This window comes from Natator depressus, chromosome 2 (genome assembly GCF_965152275.1).
Source record: "Natator depressus isolate rNatDep1 chromosome 2, rNatDep2.hap1, whole genome shotgun sequence".
Taxonomy (NCBI): domain Eukaryota; kingdom Metazoa; phylum Chordata; order Testudines; family Cheloniidae; genus Natator; species Natator depressus.
The window spans coordinates 258467285-258492133 of NC_134235.1; the positions used below are offsets into that span (position 1 = coordinate 258467285).

General features: G+C 48.4%; 1 protein-coding gene and 1 long non-coding RNA gene across 4 annotated transcripts in view; one reads left to right on the forward strand and one right to left on the reverse strand.

Annotated features, from left to right (window-relative positions):
• Positions 1 to 380: 380 nt before the first annotated feature.
• On the reverse strand, positions 381 to 7166 carry LOC141981823 (uncharacterized). The gene is made up of 3 exons (XR_012637931.1): positions 7066 to 7166; positions 1647 to 1752; positions 381 to 1545 (listed from the first exon to the last, which is right to left on the reverse strand). It is a non-coding gene; the product is annotated as an uncharacterized LOC141981823 (long non-coding RNA).
• Positions 7167 to 7257: 91 nt separating this feature from the next.
• Positions 7258 to 24849, forward strand: part of PTH1R (parathyroid hormone 1 receptor) — a 175920-nt gene continuing 158328 nt past the window's right edge. Inside the window, exons 1-2 of one of the 3 annotated variants that reach the window (XM_074946447.1) lie at positions 7258 to 8055; positions 9091 to 9485. In XM_074946447.1, coding sequence (XP_074802548.1) covers positions 9411 to 9485 — 75 coding nt within the window. In that variant the 5' untranslated portion in view covers positions 7258 to 8055; positions 9091 to 9410. Of the gene's footprint in view, positions 8056 to 8912; positions 9486 to 24849 lie in introns of those variants that run through there. The other 2 variants (XM_074946448.1, XM_074946446.1) reach the window with 2 other exon arrangements.

The window sequence follows — 24849 nt, forward strand, 5'->3', positions numbered from 1 at the left end:
CCTGCCCCGCCTCTTTCTGCGCCCCCCGCACTCTGCCTCTTCCCACCCCTTCCCCAAGCGTGCCCCGCCCTCACTCCACCTCTTCCTGCTCCCACTTCTTTTGTGATGTACCTCTGTCTGCATCTCTTTGCCTCTTAGAGGGCCCCTGTGAGGGCTCCCTGGCTATTTGGTAATGCACTGTAGGCACGTGAATCATTAAACACAGCTGACCTATGATTAACAGCGGGGCGGGGGGGGGGGGAGGAGGGGGAGGGGATGAGGGAAACTTTTCTTTACTTGGAATCTAGCTTTAAAGACTGGAGTTCATAAATCAAGAATGACCCTCGGAGGTGGGAGGAAATGTGAACAAGCTAAACTCAAAGTACCCTTCGGCCCTGCCTCTGTGTGACTAGAAAACAATTGTGGGACAGATCCCAGGCCATTCTAGAGGGCTCCCTGCCATGGGAAAACCCTCAGGTCGTGGCATAGATATAGCTTTGCCTGCCTTCTGATGCCCCTTTTTGGTCTCCCCTGCCCAGGAGGTGTGGCCTGAGCATGCCACATTCTGGTGACCTCTGGCCAGCGTCACGGCCCTTAGACTATCATCGCATGCCAGTGTAACTTAGAGCAACCTTCAGTCTGCTCTGTTACCTGAGGGGCCAAACTGGCTCCCCTGGGGACCAGGGGAATGGTGAGATGACTTAAAGCTCCTGAGGATTTTAATGGTTTGTGCGTCCTGCCATCTCGTATCAGGGAGAGGGGAACCTGTGGTTTCCTTTGGACAGGAGGGCTGATTAGTCTGGTGATTGACAGATCATACTCTGGGGCTGGATTCTGATCTCAGTTACATGGCTGTAAATCCAGAGTGACTCCAATGGCTCAGCAGAGTCACTCTGGATTATCACCAGCATAGCTGAGCTCAGGGTTCAGACCCGGGTGTTTAGCAAAGCGTATCTGCTGAGGCATTGTGCTGAGATGTTTAGTCAAACGCTGGCATTTTCCAGGTTGCCAATGAAATGAAGGATTGGGAAACACCTACATCGATGCCCCTGGACTCTAAAGGTTATGAAAATACAACCGGATGGAGACAAAGTCCATCAGTTCCGGAGAGTGGAACACACACCTGTGCCCCAGTGACCCTTGGCCACATACACTGCCAGTGCTAATGAAGGTAAAGGACAAGCTAAATATGGTTCACAAAGAAAAATAGCAACATGAGGATTTTGTTCACCTGTAGGCAATGCCCCAGTGCCCTCCACTCCCCGTGGATGGGAAGCTGCTGGCTGCAGCTGCTGCCTTGGTCACCAGGGCTGTCTGTTGCTAGCACTCGAGCTGCAGGTTTGCGGCTGATGGGATGGCTAGCCTGACTGTTGTTTGCCAACAGCTGTTTAAGCGGGGTGTGGATTTCACCCAGGGATTTTGCTTCCGTGTCTTTCAGGGTACTTCGTTCTAGAGGAGCCGCTCTCTGATGAGGATCTCGGTTTGCATGGAACATTCCTGGAGTCTGGAAGGCCACCATACCTTCTCCCAGGTCCCGCTTTGCATGTTGATCTTCTGGCACTGATTCTATAGAAGGTACAAAATGAAGGGGGAGATCAAGATAAGGGCACCGTGTGTTTAGTCCCTTGCTTTGTGGGAGCAAACAACGGGATCCACACAAGAGGCACCTCTGCTTTTTCTCTCCCCAGCTGTCAATTTAGGGCTGGATGAAGGTTTGAGGTGGCCGGAGCGGAAGTCTCAGCAGGACGGTCTGGCACAGGGCTTCCGCAGCTTCTGTTGAAAGAGGAGGAACAAAGGTGCTTTCCAGCAGTGGCACCTGGCCTCCTCTGCAGGGATAGGTCACCTCTGCCATTCAGTACATACCAGGGCTTTCTGCAAAGGGAGAAATGGCCCACCTAGGGTCAGATCCTCAGCTGGTGTAAACTGGCCTTACTCCATTGACTTCTGCAGAGCAACACCAATTGACACCAGTGGAGGATCTGGCCCCTAGCTGCTGAATTATCCTGCAGGAGCCTTACAATTCCCCCTCTCCTGCAGGGAGCGGGTATCTTGCCACAGGGGCTCAGTGTTGTCCAGTGGAATGCATTCTCCACAGCAGGGCAGGTGGAACTGTAGGGCCCCAGGCCAGTAGTTAACTAGGTGTTAACCCACAGTACTCACACCTGTTTGCTTCCCTCCATTCCTGGCCCTGCAGCTTTTTGTCCTGTTTTATGCTCAGAGGTGGCTACTGAATGAGTCAAGCTCCCCTTTAAGGGTGTTTGTGATCCGGTGAGCACAGCCCTACCCCAGGTCAGGGGCACCTGGCTGGAGATGAAGCAATCACGGCAGAGAACAGCTGGTTGATCCTCTTTTCTTTTTTTTTTTTGGCAAAACATATTTCCAATGAAAAATGATGAAAAATGTTCATGATGCTTGAAATTTCCTGTTGTTTTGAAGAATCAGAAACCACCACAAAAATCAGCAGTTTGAAAACTGGAACGTTTTTTCAGGAAATGCTTTTGGCAAATGACTCCTTCCCGCCCCCCCCCCCTCAATTTCTCAGGAAAAAATCATTTGTGTTTTTCAACCAGCAGATCCAGTTGTATCCCCCTTCTTCCTATCACTCACAACCACAGAAAGACCGACACTGGAGCATTAAATCCGGTTCCGGTGCTCAGAATTTTAAAAGGATATTGAAAAATTGGAGACGGCACAGAGAAAAGCCACAAAACTAATTTGAGTGCTGCGGAAAATAAATACTTTTACAGTGAGAGATTTGAAAAGTTCAGCCTGTCTTGCCCGTCAGAGAGATGGCTGAGAGATGATTTGATTATAGTGTCTAACAACCTTCACAGGGAGAAAATACCAGATACTAAATGGTACCTAATCTAGCAGAGAAAGGTCTAACAAGACCCAGTGGCTGGAAATTAAAGCCAAACAAACTCAAATTAGAAATAAGACACAATTTTTTAACAGTGCGGGTGATCAACCATTGAAATCTGACTATCAGAAGCTGGGACTGGACAACAGAGGATGGATCACTTGATACATTGTCCTGTTTTGTTCATTCCCTCTGAAGCATCTGGCACTTTCAGAAGACAGGATACTGGGGTAGATGGACCATTTGGTCTGACCCCGCAGGGCCATTCTTATGGAACAAACACCCCCGGGAATTGATGGATTCTCTGTCTCTTGATGTTTTCAAATCAAACTGGGTGCTTTTCTAGAACTTGGGCTTTAGCCAAACACAAGTTACTAGGCTCAGTGCAGCACTGACTAGCTGAAATTCTGTGTCCTGTATTACAGTACAATAGTAGGTCAGACTGGATGATCTAATGATCCCTTCAGGTCTTGATAGGAATATCGAAGAGATCCAGATGGATTTTTTTCTTCCGGGGGATCACTGAAAAAACTCACCTCTCAGGTCCTCCCGCAGAATGTTTCTGGCTGGTGTTCACGAGAGAGGCAGACGAAAGCACAGCAATTAGGAAAATACCCTTTTTAGATTTGCAAATGGAGTCAATTTGATCTGGAAGCTGCTGAGAGAGAATAAAATATGCCACCCCTCTTTGTCAGTGCCCTTTGGCTGAGAAAAGCCGCTCTTGAACACAATTTCATCGGTGTTTCAAAGCTTTATGGCTTTTTATTGGTGGCTATTTTTCAAGCAGCCTGGGCCATAAAAGTGAGCAGCTCCCAGCATGATGTGCTCGGCTAAGCCTCTGATATTCCAGCTGACCACTTCAGAGCTCTGTTTCCCTTCCCACCAGCGTGGGCCTCAGTTAAGAAGATTCATCTGCACAAGAAGACGGTGTGTGGCTGGGTCTCTCCCAGACCATCTAGATCAGCTCCTCTGCTGCAGCGCCATTGTGTTATTAGTCACAGCCTTCACCGGATTTGGAGGTTATATATCTAACACGCTACAGAGAAGAGTACTTATTCTCTGCTCCATCACACCGGTGTAACTCCACTGATCATAGAATCATAGAATATCAGGGATGGAAGGGACCTCAGGAAGTCATCTAGTCCAACCCCCTGCTCAAAGCAGGACCAACCCCCAACTAAATCATCCCAGCCAGGGCTTTGTCAAGCCAGGCCTTAAAAACCTCTAAGGATGGAGATTCCACCACTTCCCTAGGTAACCCATTCCAGTGCTTCCCCACCCTCCTAGTGAAATAGTGATTCCGAATATCCAACCTAGACCTCCCTCACTGCAACTTGAGACCCTTGCTCCTTGTTCTGTCTTCTGATGTTGAAGACCCAGAGCTCCATGTGGTCTAAACCAGCCTCACTCTATTAGCTTTAATGACATTACACCGGTGTAGCAGAGTAGAGAGAGGTGAAGGCTGGTTAGGGTGCTAGCTTGGGAACCCAGGTTCAATCACTGATCCTGCCACAGGCTTCCTGTACGCCCTAGGCAAGCCACTTAAGCTCCGATGCTCCCACTGGTTTCAGATACCTTGAGGATCTGAGCCTTAGTCTGTCTATGCTTCTGTTTTCCCATCTGTACAATGTGGATCGTTGCACTTCACAGGGGTGTTACAAAACGAACACATTGAAAAGCGTGAGATGCTCCGTGTCATGTGGGGATGGGGGCCATATAAATATCTCAGGCCCTCAGAGTCAAATTCTCCCTTTAGTTACACCAGTGTAAATCTGGAGTAACAGTCATGAAATCAGTGGAGTCCCTTCAGATTTACACCAGCTGTTTCATTCTCCCCCTCCCCCTTTTTTTTTTCACCTTCCATTGTCATTCACACCTGGGAAATGTTTCTACTGACTCTGGGCATGTGCAAATTTTACTTACTGGGCATGTGCAAATTTCCCTCTGTTGTAGGTTTTATGTGCAACATGCGGTAACGAAACAGGTCTACACAATATCCTCAACCAGGGCTCGGTCCAGCGGCCATTGAAGTCAACGGGACATTTGTGAACAAGATCGGGCCCTAAATACAAGGGTTCTTCCCCGCTCTCTCCCATTATGAACACTCTCATTTTCTATACGAAAACACCAACTCCTCAGGACTCCCTGAATTTATATGCAAGACTTAAGAATACAGTTACAAGGCTCAGCTACTTTCCTGTTTGTTCGTGGTGGTAAATTTTGGCAAAGCCAAGGCCCACCCTGTGTATTCTGGCCCTGGCTTTGCACATAAGCCACAACTACCAATAGCCAAGTGAAAACAAAGCAAAATAGTCCAACTCTCCCACTTAGCTCATTGAGGTTTTGTTATTTGACTCCATTTCTGGGAATAAGTCTTGCAACACTTCTGGTTTACAATGCAATTGACAAGCTTGTTTATGTCAGGCCAGTGGCTACTAGTGATTTCCCCCACAGATCAATAAAGCCTGGGGCTGCATTAAGCAGTATGCAGGGGAGATGTGGGTACAATCCACACGCCATCACAGTGACATCGGCAGAGGAGCAGCAGAAAATACTTTTTCTAAGATGGAACCTTCGTTTCTGTGAAAAAAGAAACCACCATCCAAGGGCAAGGAAGAAACTGGAGGACGAGCGATTGTTTTATTTTCCAAAGCTTGTGTGAATGTCGGCCCAAGAATAGGAAAGCGGGTCAGGAGGCCTATTGATGTGAAACATATTTGGGCCAGATCCTTAGTAATTTACACCAGCTGAGGATCTTCCCCTTTATTCCTGTTGTTTGGTTGGGTGGGTTTTTATGCTTAAATGCCACAGAAATTCTGCACTTAGTACAAATCCCAGAGGTCTGTTCAGAACAATAAAATGGAAAGGATTGCTTTTCGTCTTGCAGCACCTTCCTTGGTGGTGCGCATACATGTACAAACACACTCAGAGCCTCATTGTTTCCTCATTTACACCAGCGGGGTAAATCCCCTCAGTGGAGCGAATCAGAACCGCACACACTGACAGACACAGTCACCCCAGCATAGACTGTCAAGTTGGACCCAGACCACAAATGCACAGGACAGGAAGGTTGGTCCTGGTGTTAGCTGGAGACTACAGAGAGCCAGGTTCAACTTTCTGCTCTGCCTGAAGCTTCCTGTGTAACCTGGGGGAAGTCACTTAAGCCCAGATTTTCAAAGGTACTTAGGCTCCCATGGATTTCAAAGGGATTGAGGAGCCTAAAGACTTTTGTGGAACTGTTCCTCATCTGTGATGTGGGGCTAATAGGCCTGCAGTACCTCCCAGCGGCATGGTGATGACCCAGCAAAGACAGTGGGTGTTGGCCTTGCTTTGGCAGGGGAGAGGGATAGCTCAGTGGTTTAAGCATTGGCCTGCTAAGCCCAGGGTTGTGAGTTCAATCCTTGAGGGGGCCATTTAGGGATCTGGGACAAAATTTGGGGATTGGTCTCATGACCTCCTGAGGTTCCCTTCCAGCCCTGATCTTCTGTGATGCTGCGATCCACACCCAGAGCCCGGCTGAGTATGCAATGCTGGGGAGGGGAAATGATCCGGCGGCAGTAGCGGGACTTGTGCAAATGTGCAGAGCCTGGAGAAAAGCGTAAGTCACCCATTCGCCTCGATCGGCCCTGCGCAGCTCCCTCCCTTCACAGCCCTGAAGCGCTTCCTAGCGGGCCCGAGGAGCAATGTAGCCTGCGGGCCACTGCACAGTTTAAATCCCCCTCCCGGGGGAACCGCGGCCTGCTGCCCTGGGTTTGTGGGTTCCCTGCGAAGGCGCAGCGAGCGGACCGACCCAGGCCGGGAGCTGCCGGAAAGCTCGGGGCAAAGAGCTCCCGCTCTCCCCCTTCCAGCGGGGACAGAAAGCGGGCTGGCGCGGTGGGCTTTTTACAGTCAAAGCGCAGCTTGCCAGCCACCCGGGCTCGGATCCTGCTCTTTCTCAGCCCCCCTTTAAACAGCCCCCCCCCCCGCTTCCCCGGGCCGATCCTCGGCCCCGTCAATAGCCCCCTTCCCGCCCCAGGCGCAAACTTCTGAACTGGGGGGGAGGGGATAATAATAATAATTAATAATAATAAAACCCCAACCCACTCAAAAATATCCTGCTCCCCCTTTCCAAGGAGCCGGTTTTCAAAGGCAGCCACCCCCTCCTCCGAGCCCACCCCTTTGCTCGCCTCCAAATTTTGCAAAATCTCCCTGATCTCCCAGGGGCGGGGGGGGGGGGGGGATATTACCCTAGAAGATCTGTTTCTGTTTCCAGCCATGCCAAGCCCCCGGCCCGCATTGCATTTTATACGCGGGGCCATGTGGTTCCCGTGCAGCCCTTCTGAAAGAAACCCCCCTATCAGGCATGAGCTGAGACTAGCGGGGAGGACTGGCTGCTGGGGGGGGGGGGGGTGGAGTGGGGGGGGAGGTGTGGACAGCTAGCCCTGTGGTTCACGGTCTGAGGGTCACATGGTGGCTGCCACTAGCCAATGGGATCCTGCCCATGCTGGTTCTTATACCTGCCTCTTTGCTCCAAAACCACACACATTCCCTGAGATCTACTCAGGCGGGCACAGAGGGGGAGCAGAGAGAGGAAGAGTTTGCATCAAGAGCAGGATTATGTCTCTCTCTCTCACATACACAGGAAGCCCTGCTCTACCTTTGCAGGGAAAGAGACCCTTTTCATAAACGAGCTGAAGGCACCCATTCACAGCCACGGGGAGCTATATATACCTAGACGGGCAGAGCAACCCTAGAGATTTTTCCCTCTCCAAAAAATAAAAGAGAAACGCACACAGCTCCACTCTGCGAAAATCTGAGGCTTTCCCCTCCTGCTCTCCAAAGATCTAGATCGCTATTTTCTTGCAACTATCACCCCTTTCAAAAAAAACAAAACAAAACAAAAATCACCACCCCTGGCAGAAGCCTGCTGCTTCTGCAAAAATAAAATAAAACCCATCAAATGATTTGATTCTCCAAGTTACAAATATATCTATCTATCTATCCCCAGCAACAAAATTAAATCGGGGGGCATTATTTCGTTATTATTTAACTCACCACCACCCCCCCAAAAAAACCCACCCCCAGTATAAAAGAAGAGCTGCTCCGCTCTCTGTCCTAGACTCCTAACCAAACCTCGACCCTTTGCTCAGGGGAAGACGGTGCCTTTTCTTGCAGCTTTATGAATGAAACTGACAGACAGCTCGGAGTCACGTTCCTGCAGTGAAACTAACAAGCTGGTAAATTTCATCGGTGCGGGTTGGTTGGGGGGAGGATTTTAGTACAGGGCGGGTGGAAAAAAAGGAAGTTCTAATCTCCCGATTGTCTTGTCTTGTGTGTGAGTGTGTGTTGGTTGAAGCGGCAGGGTCGGTGTGTTTTGAAGGCAACAGTACAAACTTAGTCTACCCTGGGAAGCTGGTCGATTCTCCCCGGTGAAAAGTGTACGGCCCTTCTCCTTTTCCTTTTTTTAAATCCCCTCTTGTCTGGGTGGAAGTAAACAGACCGTCCGCATGTTCATTTCCTAAGTAGTCTAAAGCAACAGCAGCGGCAGCAAGCGGGAGAGAGAAAAGCAGCAACTTTGACTTTACTGGGCTGGGGTGATTTGATTCTTGGTTGAGGACAGGGCAAGAAGCGTGTGTGTGTGTGTGCAAATGGAAAAGCGCAGATTTTGGAAAATGTCATGGAGTAAGTGAAAAGAGTTTTTACTGCAACATCTAAAATAAACTATTTAAGAGGGGGGGAAAGAGCAGCTCTTCAGCCCATACCCAACTGGCTTTTTGAAACTGCAGATCCTTTGAGACAGACAGTGAGAGAGAGAGAGAGAGAAAGGCAAAAAAAAAAAAAAAAAAAAAAACCCCGTATTTGTAACGAAAACACATTGCATCCAGGGAAGGCTGACAGAATAAACCTCTTGTGGAGCTGAGCTGCCCTGAAATATACAAGCAAAAATACCCAGCAGCACTCCTGTTTGCCTAACGTAATTGCTAAGTGAAAATATTTCCAACTTTAAAAAAAAAATTGTGACTTTCTGATTTGTTTGCTTGCTTAAAAAAAGTTTTTTTTTTCAACCCCCCCCCCCCACCTAAAAGATAAAATTACTAGATCTAAAAATAAAGCGGTGGTTAAAAGCTCCCCCCACCCCTTCCCACTTCTCTCTCTCTCTTGCTGTGTGTTTGCCTTTGACAAAGAAATTATTTGAACTTCCCTCTGCCTCATAAAAAGGAAGCAGAATAGCAGTTTTGACATATGGATGTGATTTTTCTGCTCTGAGACAGATGCACACACAAAACAAACAGCACCAGGAACTGCTGCTCTGACTGAACTGGGTGTTGGTGCTCCCTTCACATGGACTTTTTCCCTACATTTCTGAAACTGCAGAGATTTCCAGCCATGAGAAAGCGAAGCAAAGGACTGGGGTTTCTTGTCATGTGCCTCTCTGGCTAAAACTGTGGAAACAAACAAGCAAATAAAAAAAAAACCTGGGAAGTCAAGAAAAAGAAAAGAAAAAAAATCATCTACGACTGGATCACTGGAAGATCCTTCGTCCTTCTTACTTCCCTTAGAGATCGTGGATGCTGCAATAAGTCTCTTGGATATGGGATCATATTTGGTTTATCACAGCCTGGGTTTGATCCTCTGCTGCTCGGTGTTGAGTTCTGTCTATGCTCTGGTAAGTTGTTAAATCTTTCTCCGACACATTCTCGAGCAATTGTTTCCTTTAGCTGAGGCTGTTTCCTTGATGAGTAATTTACTGTATCAGGATTTAGAAACAGCAAAGCGCTGGCTTTTTAGACGAATGGTTGATTTTGCTGGCAGATCTTTTGCACTGAGTCCTTGCTGCTGTTAGTCCAAGAGCGGCTACGCCAGATGAAATTAAAGTGACTGTACTTTCGGAAGAATTTTCATTACCCATTTCCAAATTACTTTGACACTGATTTGAGCCAGCTACTGGAAATAATTCTAGGATCAGCCCCACTCCACCCACTACCGAAAAGCATCCTATTAATGGGGACAAAATGTTTGTCCACTGTTCCGGATGACAATGTTAGTCTTAATTTAATCATGTTCAAGCTTAATTTCAGCAAACAGTTGCTTTCTACTCTGGGAGTGACTGTACAGTAGAATACTGGATCCGCTTTGCAGTCCAGAACGTCAGCGCATGGATGGCACATGGTTTATACTCAGGGGAATGAAAGTAGTATTAACCCTATATCATCTAAGAGTGTGTTCTGTCTGTGAGTGTGTACACATATTATATAGAGCGATTTTGTATGGTGAGACGGCTCTTACAGGAGGAGCTAATCTCTATAAAGACAACTATCTTCCTGAGTGGAACAAAAAAGAGGTTTATGTCTCAGGGTGGTACAGCCAAAGGCTACTTGCTCTGCTCATCCTTATGGACGAAGCTAAATGTCACAAGGCATCAGGTTTTGTACATCAAAAACCACACTGTGTGCTCCGTCAGCCACTAGGTACAAGGCTATTACATGCGTCTTCCTCGCCCTGGCATTGTTATTGCTGATCATGTTTGATGCTGGGCAAATGGGTAAGGAGGTCTGAGGTGACTGCCTACGGTCATGTCCGCTTTAGATGCAGACAATGAACATTGCTTAGAATGGGATTTAGTCCCCTGGCCCTCACTCAAAAAAAATGCCTGTTGAAATTCACTGGGGAGTTTTGCCTGTGTTAAGGACTTGGACCCATTGCTCGGGGGTGCGGCAGAAGGTTCTGCATAACGTAGCTTTATATTTTGTTGGTGTGTTGTGTTGTTGGTGTGTTGCCCATGCAATGGCTGTGAGTGAAACAAGAAAAACCAACCAGCACCACAGACATTCAGACTATCCCTAGACTCGCCCATCTCTGCCTCTTGAGGGATAGGAACTTAGCCGTATTTGAAAGAAAATCAGTGCACCATTGCAGAGAATGCGTGGGATTGAAACAGCTGATGTCTGATCATGTTTCTTCTCCCCGGGTCTATAGATGCTGGAACTAGGGGTTCACTGCACCCCCTGACTTGAAGTGGTTTCCATCATATACAGGGTTTACAGTGGCACCTCCACTATAAAAATTGTTCCAGCACCCCTGCCTGGGTCTGATGTTGAACAGACCAAAAGCCAGCATTGTCTGTGACTTCCAGCCCGCTTGGGGTTATATGACTATAGTTAAATATGTGCCACCTGCTAACATCACATTTCTCAGACCTGCTCCAATTGAAGTCAACAGCAAAACTCCCATTGACTTCAATAGGGGCCCCCGGCGGGTGTTGATGGAGTATGGTGACTTGAATCTGCTACATCTGTGTTGCCACAAACGCTGGGAGCGAGCATGGGCAGGAGGATATGCTGTGCTGGCCATTTCAAGCCTCCCCTGCTCCCCACCACACTGACACACACTGATTCTGCTACCCATGCGCTGCAAAAGCCTTGTGATCCAGGGTTAACGAGCAAACAGGCTGTCTGAGTTCTTGTGGCTTTTTAATGGCTATTTTACCAGTGAATTATTCATTGACAGAGACCGGAGCTAGAGAGAAACCCCAGCAAACAGACAACTTCAGTTCATATACTCTGGGATTAACTCTGCAGCATTGCCCAGAGACAGAGATTCTGGCATGGGACTGTTGTTGATTGTGCTGGTACTCAAAGTTTGATTCTGCTCACGTGCTGGTGTATATCAAGAATAAGTCCACTGAAGTGAACGGAGACACTTGCGTAAGTGCAAGAGACATCAGATCCGCTGTCCTTTCAGGGGGATCTGCACTCTGGCTGGCTCTTAGCATTGTCATCGTTCACTCTAGTTGCATGCAGAGGGCCAGATTCACTGCTGTGTTACTCCAGTGTCACTCTGGTGTAATTCCATTCATTTCAATCAGGCGCATGCGGAGCTGCAGGTTCAAAACACCTCAGCTGCTCTTAAAACACTTCGGCAAAGACAGCTAAGAAAGTTGCCTGAGGGACTTCAAAACTGCCCTTATAATCCATTGACTGGGAAGAAATTCTTTATTCCTCTCACCTCCTACTTAGGAGGAACACAGGGGTTAGGATCCTGAGTGTTAAAGGCACGTCGTGTTGCTGAACGGCAACCTGCAACACAGAGCCGAACTTTATCTCTGTCGGGGGCCCGATTTTTAACCTACTCGGAAAACGAACACGGACAGTGCTGTGTGATATTAGCAGCTTGCATTGACAGAGTGTCTTTCATTGCTCCAACACGGCAGTGATAGGGGCCATATATGTGGCTAGATAGAAGCTAAAGGATTCCAGTATGTTTAATAGACTATTCTCAGGCAGGAATCACTGAAACGCAGCCACCTCTGGGGTGTCTGGCGGTGATCACACGGCATAACAGCAACGGATTCGGGGCAAGAGATATTTTGGCCACAGACTCTGGGACAGATCTTTGCTAAAAGTGGCATGTGACCTTTAATGTCCATGCCCAGCAGATGGGACCTTGGTTAACAGACTCCCAGCCAGCGAACTCGGTTTATCAGTTTCTGAAGGACAAGGGGCTACATTGAACGCCCAGGATTTGAAGCCGTGGCTCTGGAGAATCCAGGGACTAGGTTCTGATCACTTTGACTTCACTGGGATTTATCCCATGGAAGCGGAGATCAGTGCATGGCCCCAGGTATTTTAAACCCAATGCTTAGATCGCTAACCCATCCCCTGAAACTTTGAGTTAGACCAGTCGTTCTCAAACGGTGGGTCGGGACCCCAAAGTGGATTGCGACCCCATTTTAATGAGGTCATCAGGGCTGGTGTTAGACTTGCCGGGACCTAGGACGGAAGCCGAAGCTGGAGCCCCACTGAAGCCCTTGGGCTTTGGCTTTGGTGTGTCCCCTGCCTGGGACAGCGGAGCTTGGTGGGATCAGGCTTCAGTCTCCCCTCCTGGGGTCGTGTAGTAATTTTTGTTCTCAGAAAGGGGTCCCAGTGCAATGAAGTTTGAGAGCCCCTGAGTTAGACCATGAAAGAGTGAATGCAGGGGAGATCGAAATTAGGGCTGTAAAGGGCTATACAGTACGTTCTTCAGCACCTACATGTGACGGGCAACGTCTTGTCTGCCTGAACTGCTTTTCAATTAGCTTTAACGTTGCATACGGATAGGATCTTTCAGCCTCAATTGCAAGGCAATGGCATGAAATCTAGCGTGCGGTGTAAGGTAAGAGACAGGGCTCTCAGGGTTAAATACTCCTCTCTCATTATCCTGCTGCAACTCCACTGCGCCTGATTCTCCACTTATTGACATGGGTGTCTCTCAGGAGTAACCCTGCAATGGAGTTGCAGCAGTGTAAAACGGATGCAGGTGACATCAGAATCAGACCTGGTGACTTTAATGAGGTGGCGGGACCATCAGAGGTCTGGATTCTAATCTTTTACTGTCTGTGCAAAATAAGGCTTTTCGGGTGGAATTCTGCTCTTGGTCCCACTGGCATAAACCCAGAGAAACTGCACTGTTGTCAGTGGAGTTATTCCTGTTTTACGCCAGTGTAAATAAGACCAGGAGTTGGCCCTTCTGCTGGGTTCATACAGGCTGGTGCGTTTGTGCCTGCGTGGTGGAGATAAAGTTTATGAACTTTGCGGGACAGTCATACGTCTCCATATGGAGGGAGACGGTTTGGTCTGAGCTGCAAAGTCCTGAAAATTAGGGGTTTGTAATAGAAACGTTGCATGCACCAGAACCGCTGTGTGAGGGATGTCACTGACTAGAGCACAGGACAGGTGGAGACCTCAAACACTACATTTTAATCCTAAAGGGGAGTTTTAAACAACCTGCGAGAAGACTTCCCCAAAAACCATCACAATAAAAAAAGCCCGGGGATTTTTTCCAACTGTTTCCCCTTCTCTCTCTTTTAACCTGGGTGCTTTAAGTGCATTTATCATCAGAAGAGATGCTCTGTCAAAAGCCACTGTTGCTGCATTCCACATTTATAATCTCTCGCCTGGCTGCATGGCAGAGCAGCTCAATCGTTTTTGTAACTGTCAGCACCAGGGTCCCTGAGATTGGAAAATCTCGTCATGCTCTTTGGGCCCCTCGTGTTGTCAGCATCGCTAAAAAATCAGAAGTAAAAGTTGCCAATTTAGCTGAGGTGCCTGGCAGGACAGACTCTTGCCCTGCCATAGCTTTTTTTTATTTTAGGGTGCTTCGTGATTTGCAGGAGTTTCTGGACCAGATTCCCAGACGATAGACACCAGCGGGGAATCTGTCTGTTTGTGCACAAATCAGCTAGGACTCAGTGTATCTAGGGCAGCCTGATTTAAGGAGGTGTTGTTTTTACCTCTTTTCTTTTCTGATTCGAGCCATGTCTTTGTGGAATTTGGCAACAGGAAAGGCTAAATTACTTAAATTACAAGATCTCTGGGCAAGGACTCTCTTTTTGTTTTGGGTTTGTACAGGGCCTAGCGTAATGGATTCCTGGTTTAAGACTGTGGAACCTAGGCATTATGGTAATGCCAATAGTAATCATAGAGTTGACTGATTGCCTTCTTCCTTAAATAATTTACAGCTAGAAGGAACGGATCATCATATTCCGTCCCCATACACTGTCCAAAAAATCACATCTAGAGAAGCTGTAATGCTCAGCTGTCCAACTTCATTAAAAAGGCAGCCCTGAAGTGTGTAAAACAATGTCTGAAATGTTCTCTTTTTTTTCACACTTGGGAGACCGCTGGTCCAACCATAGTATATTTATGAAAGATAAAAATTTTGTTATTGTACTTTGGGATTAACAGATATCCCTGAACTATAAATACTGAACCACAAAATACAAAGCAAACAAGCCTCGGCGCTAGACTATTGTGCAGGGTGTGACTTACAAGCCAAGACGTTCCGAGTTCCCATGGCAAATCCGACCTGAACAAGCTACATTTGGCCTATGTGTTGCTGCCCTTAGAGTGAGAAGAGTGCAAGGGACAAATGACTGTGTGACGAGGATGTCGAGCTGCAAACGAGTGCTGGGCGTGAGCTGTTACACAGAGATCTGCACATTTCACATCCACCCTTCCCCAACCGACAGATCAGGGCTTTGTTGTTGGTTTTTGACTCGCTACAGCAATAACATCCGGTGGCAATGTGCTCTGAGAGATCAACATTGTTGTTTATGCTGTGGTGGTTTCAAGAAACCCTGGTCAAAGCTTAGGACCCCCAGTGTGCTAAGAGCTGCACACACAACCAAAACAAAGCCAGCCACTGCCCAGAGATGCCAATTCTCCAAACTTTGTCGCAAGCCTTGTGATATTTGATGTTTTTCTTAAATGTCTGGCTCCTGGAGTCCTGACTCTCCGCTTTCATTTAAAAAAAAAAGTTTCTGACCCTGGTGGTTGAGGAGAAAAGCTGGAATTAGCAACCCCCAACGGCACATAAAAGAATCCCAGATGTCTTATTCTTCAAAAATCTCGTGATTTTTAAGCTGATCTCCCATGGTGGGGGACCTGACTTGTGATTTTTGGACCCTCCGTGTTGGCAACGCTGATTAAAAGTACTACACTATTGCACGCCACTGTGGCCTGCATTATGCAGAGGTCAGAAGATGATCCTAATGGTACTGTCTGGCTTCCATATCTTATCACAAAATCCTAGTCCCATTGAAGTCAGTGGCAAAGCAATTTCTGACTTCAGTGGAATCAGGATTTGACCCTATGAATTAACACAGGAGCTTGGGAGTATTATTAATGAATTGTACAGTCTGGTTTTAGAGAATACTTAGTCCTGCCTTGGGTGCAGGGGACTGGACTAGATGACTTCTCGAGGTCCCTTCCAGTCCTGTGATTCTCCGATTTTATGTCTCCAACAGAGGCAAATTTAAAGCTGCCCCTTGTGAGCATGTGTCCTTATTAAGAGGCCACGTCTACACTACAGAGACGGTACCAGCAAAGCTACAGCCGCATGGCACCCTAGTGTAGACACACTCAGCGTAGTTACGTCCACACTGCGGGGTTTACTGGCATAGCTCTGTCACTAATGGGTGGGATTTTTTTCACAATCCTGACCGATTTAGCTATGTCGGTATAAAATTTAAGTGTAGATCAGGCCTGACTCTCCTCTCACATACGGCTGGTCTACATTAGAGAATTAGACTGACCCATCTACATCTCTCGGAGGGGTGTATGTGAAAAAACCACACCCCCTGAGCTATGTAGTTAAGCCAACCTAAATCCCTGTGTAGACAGTGGTAGGTGGAGGGAAGAACTCTTCTGTCAGTTTAGCTACCACCTCTCAGGGAGGTGGATTAACTACAGTGATGGGCGAACCCCTCCCGCAGAGTATTTATCTCCTCGTTGACTATGTAGTTTCCTCATCCCCACTAGTACTGGGAAGCCTCTTGAACACTGATCCCTCTGCCCTGCATTTACCCTCTGAAATGGACACGATCAAAAAGAGAAAAAAACAGAGATCTCCATTTTGGGTAGGCTGCTTCTCTGCATAGGCAGAAAGGTTTCTGTATCCACTCAAATCGTGACAGGGGCGAAACTGGGTCGCTTTGTGCGACTGCAATGCAAATAATAAATAGGAGGAATAATAATCACAAAACCTAGATAGGTTCATTAGGGCAAGTGAAGTATTAAGGAAACAATTCACCAGGATCAATCAAAACCCTATTTAAAAATGTTCAGAGCAGGGAAGAAGGAATTCCCTCCTGAAACACTTAATATCGTCTTGTTTACTGGAACACAACTCATACTCAGCAATTTGAATCCTTCAGGCTGGAATATTCAAGACCATGAGCCGGCTCTTGAGAGCTATTATAATAAAGACTTACTTTTATGTTGCAACTTCCATCAAAGACATCAAGCAGCAAATGAATGAATCCTCGGCTGATGTGCAGCCACCTCTGGGGCGGAACGTGGCAGTTCTTGAGCAATGCACAGTAACACCTACTAAAAGGCAGCAAGCGAAGATGAATCTTTTATCCAGTTGAGCCTGCAGGCAGGGCTTAGCTAGCAGAATGGAATTCACGGAATACAATTTGGGCAGAATACTATATGGGGCCGGCGACGGATGACAGCAATGCCCCACGTTCTGCTCTCAGACCCACTTGGTCGTCACCACTGCTATCCTTGAGGACACGCAGGTGTAACTAAAGGCAGAATTTAACTCAGCCTCTCAATTGCTCTGCTAGGGAATAGGAATTTATTTATCCTGCATACACGTAATCCGAGCCCTTTCTTTTCAAGTCATTGCAAAGACTCCACTTAACTTCAACGGATTTTGCATCAGGCCTTATATATACTAAGGGGGTAGGCCTTAGCATGTTTTGGTTTGGGGGTGCTTTAATTTCCGGGTACCCACTCGAGGCCTCTGAAAGGGCCTGATTTCCAGGAGGTGAGTTTTCTGAAGGTCAGGATCCTCTCAAAGTTTCTCTGACCGGGCACCCAAAATACTAGCCCCTTTTGAAAATTCCGGCCTTAAACATTGCTAAAGAACTTCAGAATCAGTGGGCTGTTGGTAAGAGAATAAATTAAGCTAAACTCGTCAGGGCAGAGGCTGTCTTTGTTCTGTATTTACACAGCACCCAGCACAATGGGACCCTGGTTTGTGATTGGTGCGACCACAATACGAATAATAAATACTAACTACATCTAGCTTAAGGCTGAAGCATGTTATTTTACAGCTAACTTATACATCCTAAGCAGCGTCCTTCTACGCTCCTGGGACAGCCAGGTGGTAGGTCAGAGATTCAACCCTATGTTTCTTGCACAGCAGGGATACTGCATGCTAGTAATGGTCCTGGAGCCAGCCCACCTTTATTCCTCTATCAGAAAATATAAGGAGAAAGCCCTTGTGAGATTTCACTGCTGGAAACTGACGACAGTTCATTCCTTTTTAGATTTCCTGACAGCAGCATCACCGAATTTATTTCTCCACAGATTTCTTTGTATTGATGCCCCCCATAATGCATCTGGGTTGCTCCTCCTTCAAACACTTTGCTTCCCTCTCGTACACACCCGCTGGGTTAGATCCTCAGCACATGTAAATCAGCAAAGCTCTGTTGGAGTTTGATGGCAGTGTGCTGATTTACACCAGCTGAGGATCTGGCCCGACATACACACACACACACTCACTCATTGGCCTTCACACTTCTACCCTCTCACACAGATACGGACATTCTCACCTGCACACAAACGTCACCGACTTATGCTAACTAGACATAAACGGGGTCTAAAGAGATTTGAGGTTGTCCATGTAGGGACTTGCACTAGTTTAACTACATTGATTTAAAAATCAATTTGATTTTAAACTGGTGCCAGCTTCACGTGTAACTGAGGGCTCGCTTTTTCACGCTCACATACATTCAGGTGCCAGTTTTCAAAGCCAGTTCCCAGGGGCACGCTTTATATTTCACACACACGCACACACACTGTCACGCTCACACACGTTTTCACATCCAAACCTAGCACAGACGCTGCCCACCGTGTGCTCAGGAACAATACCGAGACACTCGCACATGTCACTGCCAACATGGGACAGGGAATCTAGCGTAGACTGTGGAAAGGATTAGAGGGAGGCTATTCACCAGCATCTCTTTAACTTCCCATGTCTCTTAACAGCCCTTCTTGTGGATAACTAGCCTCTGAAGTCCAAGTTAGGTGTCCCGGGATGTCTTGATCACGAAGGGGAAGGGGAATAACTATGGTGAACACAAATGCACAGATACGGACCCAGAAAGACTAGGTCACACGTGGGTGTAAATAACACGGTGATGGGCACGGATAGAGATGAGAAGGGACGTTCTGCACCAGGGTCAGAGTGAGGCTCGGGAACTAGAGGTCCGTGCCTAGAGTGTGTAGGGAAAGGACAGAACTGAGAGGAAAGGCATTCCACGTTGAAGCGTAGGCACTATGGGGTGGGTGCATAAGCTCCTGGCTTCTGGAGTCCCGTGACAAGGTCAGAATCTCAGCGTTCGTACCTTTCTAGCCCTCGCGGTCCCACCGCAAACTTGAAAACGTGACCTGAGTGCAACGGACCCGGTGACGTCTGCCGGAGGGTGTGTCTGGGCCACAGTCAGCGGTGAGGCTGCCGCACGTCTGGGCATACCGCAGCTGGCTTTGATCTAGCTCGCTCTGATAACAAGAGCAGTGAAGCCGCAGCAGCAACGGGGCACGGCACGGGCTGTACCAATCCGCCCCGGACTCGGGGCATGCTCGAGCAGCTAGAGCAGGTTGCTGCAGTTACAACGCGATGGCTAGGGGAGCTCGCTGGAGCAAAGCTAGCTTGGGGGGTGCCGACGCATGCTGCAGCCACACCTCTGCCTGCCACGCAGACGCAACCTGAGTCTGCAGAGAGCCTGAAACAACAGCTCTGAGAGGGGAAATTGCCCAGTTTGTCATAGTGGGATGTCTTCATCTTCTTGGGGACCCTGACCTCTTCCAGACCTCAACCCACTGTGTGTGTGTGGGGGGGGGGTCTCTCCGCTGCTCCCTCATGGCTCTGCTGGGGTGATGCTGGAAAAGGCTCCTTCCACATGCACAGGTGAGTGTCTGGGCTGAATCTACCCTCTTTTCCCTAGGTGTTTTCCGGAGCCAAAACACTCCAGCCTCACTCTTACTGCAGCTTTAAATGTGGCACAACACACAGTGCTAAAAACGGGCGCAGGAGCCTGGTGTCTTTTGTTCAGCCTCAGAGCTCACCTCCTCCCCCGCCGCACTCACCAGCTCCCTCATTCCCATGCAGGGGGCCAGCAGAGAACAATGGGCAGCTTGCCTCGGGAGATCTCAAAGCACTTATCAGCCAAAGCAGTGTGGCCGTGGCAGTGCGAATGGCAGCTCGGGCTAGCTGGCTGAGTACAATCCCACCAATCCCCTGGCTTAGCCTGAGCCACTGTGATGATGCTATTTTTAGGTTTCAGAGTAGCAGCCGTGTTAGTCTGTATCCACAAAAAGAACAGGAGGTCTTGTGGCACCTTAGAGACTAACCAATTTATTTGAGCATAAGCTTTCGTGAGCTACAGCGGATGCATCCGATGAAGTGAGCTGTAGCTCACAAAAGCTTATGCTCAAATAAATTTGTTAGTCTCTAAGGTGCCACAAGTCCTCCTTTTCTTTTTGATGCTATTTTTAGGTGCTAGCTTGAGCAGAGCTAGGGCATGTATGTCTGCCCGAGTTGGGAAATACACCCCTGGCTACTGTTGGGATGTACCCAGACTCACAGGGTGGCAAAGTGACTTGCTGAAGATCACAGCTGGGAACAGTTCTTTTTCAAGGCTCCCGGTCCAGTACCTGATCCACTGGCTTCTGGTCCTGAAAATCCCCACTGACTGTGGGGCCTGTGCAGTGTGTTTGTTCCATGTCTGGGCACTAACACACACACACACACACACACACACACACACACACGAGAACAAAGGAGAAATTGACCATAAACTGACCTCTCTAGTTTCACCTTCTAAGCTGATTGAAATGCAGAACCAAACAGCAGATAATGCCCAAGCTGCATTTGATTGTTTAAATTCTTCCCATTGTAATGATCTCTGGTGTCAGTAGCATACCAGGTAAGGCCAGCTCTTTAATACCCGATTTGTATCTGAAAATTACCCAGAGATGAGTCAGTGTTTGTGAAACAGGTTAAAGATATGAATTGCTAAGTCAGCACTAAGCAGTATCTTTAACTTGCCAGAAGGCTTTTCCCATGGATGTCCTGGTATTGTAACTTATCCGGGTTCCTTGATGTTATCTTAACCCCTTTTCACACACACCCTACTAATCATGTATTTAAATTCTCTCTCTCTCCATACACTCTATCTATCTATGTTTTTAACTGTAGGTTTGAGGAATGAAAACAAGCTAAACATCATCCGTTTAAAGGCCTGTTCCAAAGTTCATTGGAGTCCACAGAAAAGCTTCTGTCGCCTTCACTGGCCTCTGGATCAGAGCCTAAATATCTGTATGTTGGCATAGATTGGTTAATACATAGATTGGTTAGGTGCACACACAATCCAGCCCAGGCAAGGGGGGTATTTGTAAGGACCGGCCCCAGGCAGTAGGTGTGAGAACTCAGTATCTTGGGAGAACAGCGAGGCACAAATGGACGATAGTTCAGTTTAGCTAGCCAAGGCTGATGGGTGAGAGCGGGGAACTGGGAAGCAGGGAATCTATTTCTAACTCTGCCACTGACTTGCTTTGTGACCTCAGGCGAGTCACTTAACCTCTATCTCTCTGCCTCAACATCTCCATCTGTGAAATGGGCATGACAATCTTGTTCTGACAGCTCCTCACACTGAGGCTTAATTAATAAACTTTCCAAAAGGGCCATGGGATCCTCCAATGAATGGCACCCTGAATGTGCAAAGCATGACGATTCCAAAGCATCAGTTACGGGGGTTAGAAGGAAGAGAATGGAAAACGCCTTGAGTTACAGCAATCAGGATGCTCTGGCACATGAATTCCCACCTCTGCGCATTAAGTCATGGAGCTATGTCAGTGATGCTTATGGTGTAAATGCTTAGATAGACAGCTTGATTGGAGATAGGCCTAACCCAAACCCCAGCATTCCCCGTGGCAAGTTTTGGGGTTTGGAAACTGAACCCAGATTCCAGCTTGGCCCATCTCTCCTAAGGAAACCCAGTACTGCTGGTTTCAAAGTACTTTGCAAAACCATCGGCCACACCAGCCTTCTGAGCCAACGCAAAGCTTTTTGGGATCTCCTGGCGCATGCATATCCACTCTGCATATCACAGTGCTGTCCTTCATGTAATTACCTGCCTTTGCCATTCGTGAGCACACCACAGGGCTGATTCCTACCCCAAAGCCATCGGAATGCATCAGTGACTTCCTACCCTGCCTCACCCTCTGGGCCAGACATTAACAACCCTCCCGATAGTGAAAGGAGGAAAAAAAACCCAGAAGATCCACAATGGGCCAGATCCAAAGCCCAGGGAAGTCAATGGAACAACTTCAGTGGGCTTCCGATTCGTTCCCAATATCCTGCCTCCTCTTGCCCACAATCCCCTGCTTCCTCCATCGATACCCAGCTCCTTCCTTTGATATGAGGGACAAAATCCCCTTTGTTTTGTAGGAAGGTGATTGCTAGACTCAAAGTGGCTTTGGATCCTGGCTCTGGATAGCCAGCCCCATAGGTGCTGACTCTGTGGATGCTCCTGGGCTGGAGCACCCACGGGGAAAAAGTGAGTGCTCAGCATCCACCAGCAGCCCCACAGCTCAGCTCCTTCCCTGCCCCCCAAGTGCCTCCCACCTGCCGCAGATCAGCTGTTCAGTATCATGCAGGAGGCGCTGGGGAGGAGAGGGCGCACTGGGGGAGGGGGCGGGAAGAGGTGGGGCATTAGGGTTGCCAGTTTTGGTTGGACTCATTCCTGGAGGTTTCATCATATGACATAAGCTTTAATTAAAGATTGATCTTTAATTCTGGAGACTCCAGGACAGTCCTGGATGGTTGGCAACCCTACGGGGCAGGGGTGGGATGAGGGGCCTTGGGGGAAGGGGTGGTGTGGGAGCAGGGCCTGGGGCGGAGCAGGGGTCGAGAATCCCTGGGGAAATGAGGATGCTGGTGCCTATGGCCAGACCCCTCGCACCTCTACAATGAAAATGAATGTCTTGTTTGTCCTAGCAGGGCTTTAAGAGCGGGATCAATAAAACCACATTGCCCAGCAGATCTATGCCATAGTTAGCAATCAGAGAGGCCGCTCAGCGCAGTAACAAGACAGCACAGAAGAGGGGGATGATAAAAGCTGGGCGTTCTAAGAGACGCTCAGAGGACACAATCAGGGCAATCGATGTTGCCTGCTTATCAAGAGCTCTCAGATTACCAAGACTGTTCGCCTCTGGAGAACTGATTTCTCCCAGGCTTCCTTCGAGCTGCACATTCTGCCGTCGTTCCCCGGGTTGTGCGCGTTTGGCTCGCCGGTTCTAAAATGGCTGCTCTGCGGCAGGATGGTTAGGTCCGAAGGCTGCTTTCCTGGGGCGGGGTGGGGGGTGTCTTTGGACAAGTCACTTAAACCTCTCTGAGTGTAAAGTGGGTGCAAGGATGCCTGCGGATCGATCATTTGTGGGGAATGAAGCCAGGGCCTCTGGGTCCAGGGACAGAGCCTCTGCTTTGGCTTGCGGTAAATCACCGAGTCCTGACTCATAAATCGGTATCTGTGATCTAACCCCTAGAGGGAAACAAAGCACCTCACTGTATTCGCATATGTTGCACGGGCTTATTAATAGATAGGGGGCTACCAAATTCGTGGTCCATTTTGGTCAATAAAATTTTTAAAATCGTAAATTTCATGATTTCAGACATTTCAGTCTGAAATTTCATGGTGTCGTAACAGTAGCAGCCCTGACCCAAAAGGGAGTCGGGAGGTTTGCAAGGTTATTGTCGGGAGGGTTGTGGTACTGCCACCCTTCCTTCTGCGCTGCTGCTGGGGGCGACGCTGCCTTCAGAGCTGAGCAGCCGGAGAGCAGCGGCTGCTGGCCGGGAGCCCAGCTCTGAAGGCAGAGCGGCTGCAGCGCGGAAGGAAGGGTGGCCTCGGATGGGATTGCAACCGTACGTCTGTGCTGATGCCTTCAGAGCTGGGCCCTCGGCCAGCAGCCGCCGCTCTCACCTCACTTAAAAAGTGCTTACTAACACAATCAGACATGAAAACAGTAAAGTGTCACAGCACACTGTTACTGAAAAATTGCTGATTTTCTCACTCTTAATATATAATTATAAAATAAATCAATTGGCATATAAATATTGCCCTTACGTTTCAGTGTATAGAGCGGTATAAACAAGTCACTGTCTGCATGAAATTTTAGTGGAGATGAGTTAATGTGCCCCCTGGAAGACCTCCGTGTACCCCTGGTTGAGAACCACTGGCAAAGGGTAAAACTGCACAAAAGACCAGATTTCTCAGGGGAGACCAGATTTCGTGGTCTGTGACGTTTTTCATGGCCACGGATTTGGTAGGGCCCTATTAATAGCTAGCACCGGGGTGTGTGAGGCTTAAGTCAATTAATGTTCACAAAGTGCTTGGAGATCCTCAATTGAAAAGGGCTTCAAAAGGGCAGAGTTATTATTAGACTCCCTGGGGCGCTCTGGGAACCTTTGCAGGTTATCTTGGCCCGCCTCAAGAATGCCTCTGCTTGCTTTCCCATGGCAGGTGTTGAGTCGTCTGATCTTGGGACAATCCAATCTCTTGTCCTAGGACTTGTCGACGTGGAGTGTTACTGCACTTTGGGGCTTTAAGCAGTGTCCTTATGGTGAGTTAGGGGATGTCTACACGACAGCCCTAAGTCGATCAGTGTTCAGTCAACTTACAGCCACTGCAGTAATTACTGATGTCCACCCTACCCGCTTTCTGTCGGTGGTGCGCGTCCTCACTGAAGAGAGGCAGTGTGGGGGGCTGAAAGCCAGGGCTCTCAGCTCAGCTTGGCTTCTCTCTCCCAGCTGCGAACGGGGGGACAGCTGCCTGGACTTCTCACCTCCCTGAGTGGGGAACCTCTGGGCAGTCCCCCGGCTGGGAGCAGGGAGCTGGGGGCAGCCAGGCTCTAGCGGTCCAGATTTCTTGTCGGTTTCACAGCTCCAGCAGGGCTCTTGTGAAGACGGAGTTATTTTGTCGGTGTCGGAGGGTGCTTACCGTGGCAGGACAAGGCCACACTGTGTACACTGACATAATTAGGTCGACCTAAATTGCCTTATGTCAACCTGACTGTGTAGTGCGGTGATCAGTCCTTCGCGTGCGGCAAACTGGTGCGCTGTTGATTCACGCTCCGGCTTACTGGGCAGTAGCTCTCCATGTAGACAAGCCCACAATGTTTCAAAGCATCTAAATACATCAGCTCTTGTAATCAAGAGGATGGGAGAAGAGGTATTGAAGCTAAAGGCCAGTGTTGGCACAAGAACAAATGGGGATAACCAGGCCAAGAATAAATTGAGACTGGAAATGAGCACAAGGTTTCTCCTGGTCAGAGGTGGGAGGTTTCGGGAATAGCCTCCCCCTGGGAATAGTGGGGGGCAAAACAATCTAAATAGCTGGAAGGTGGAGCTTGATGTATTTACGAAGGAGATTATAGGACGGGGGTGCCTGTGACAGCAGGGGATGGACTCAAAGACCCAGG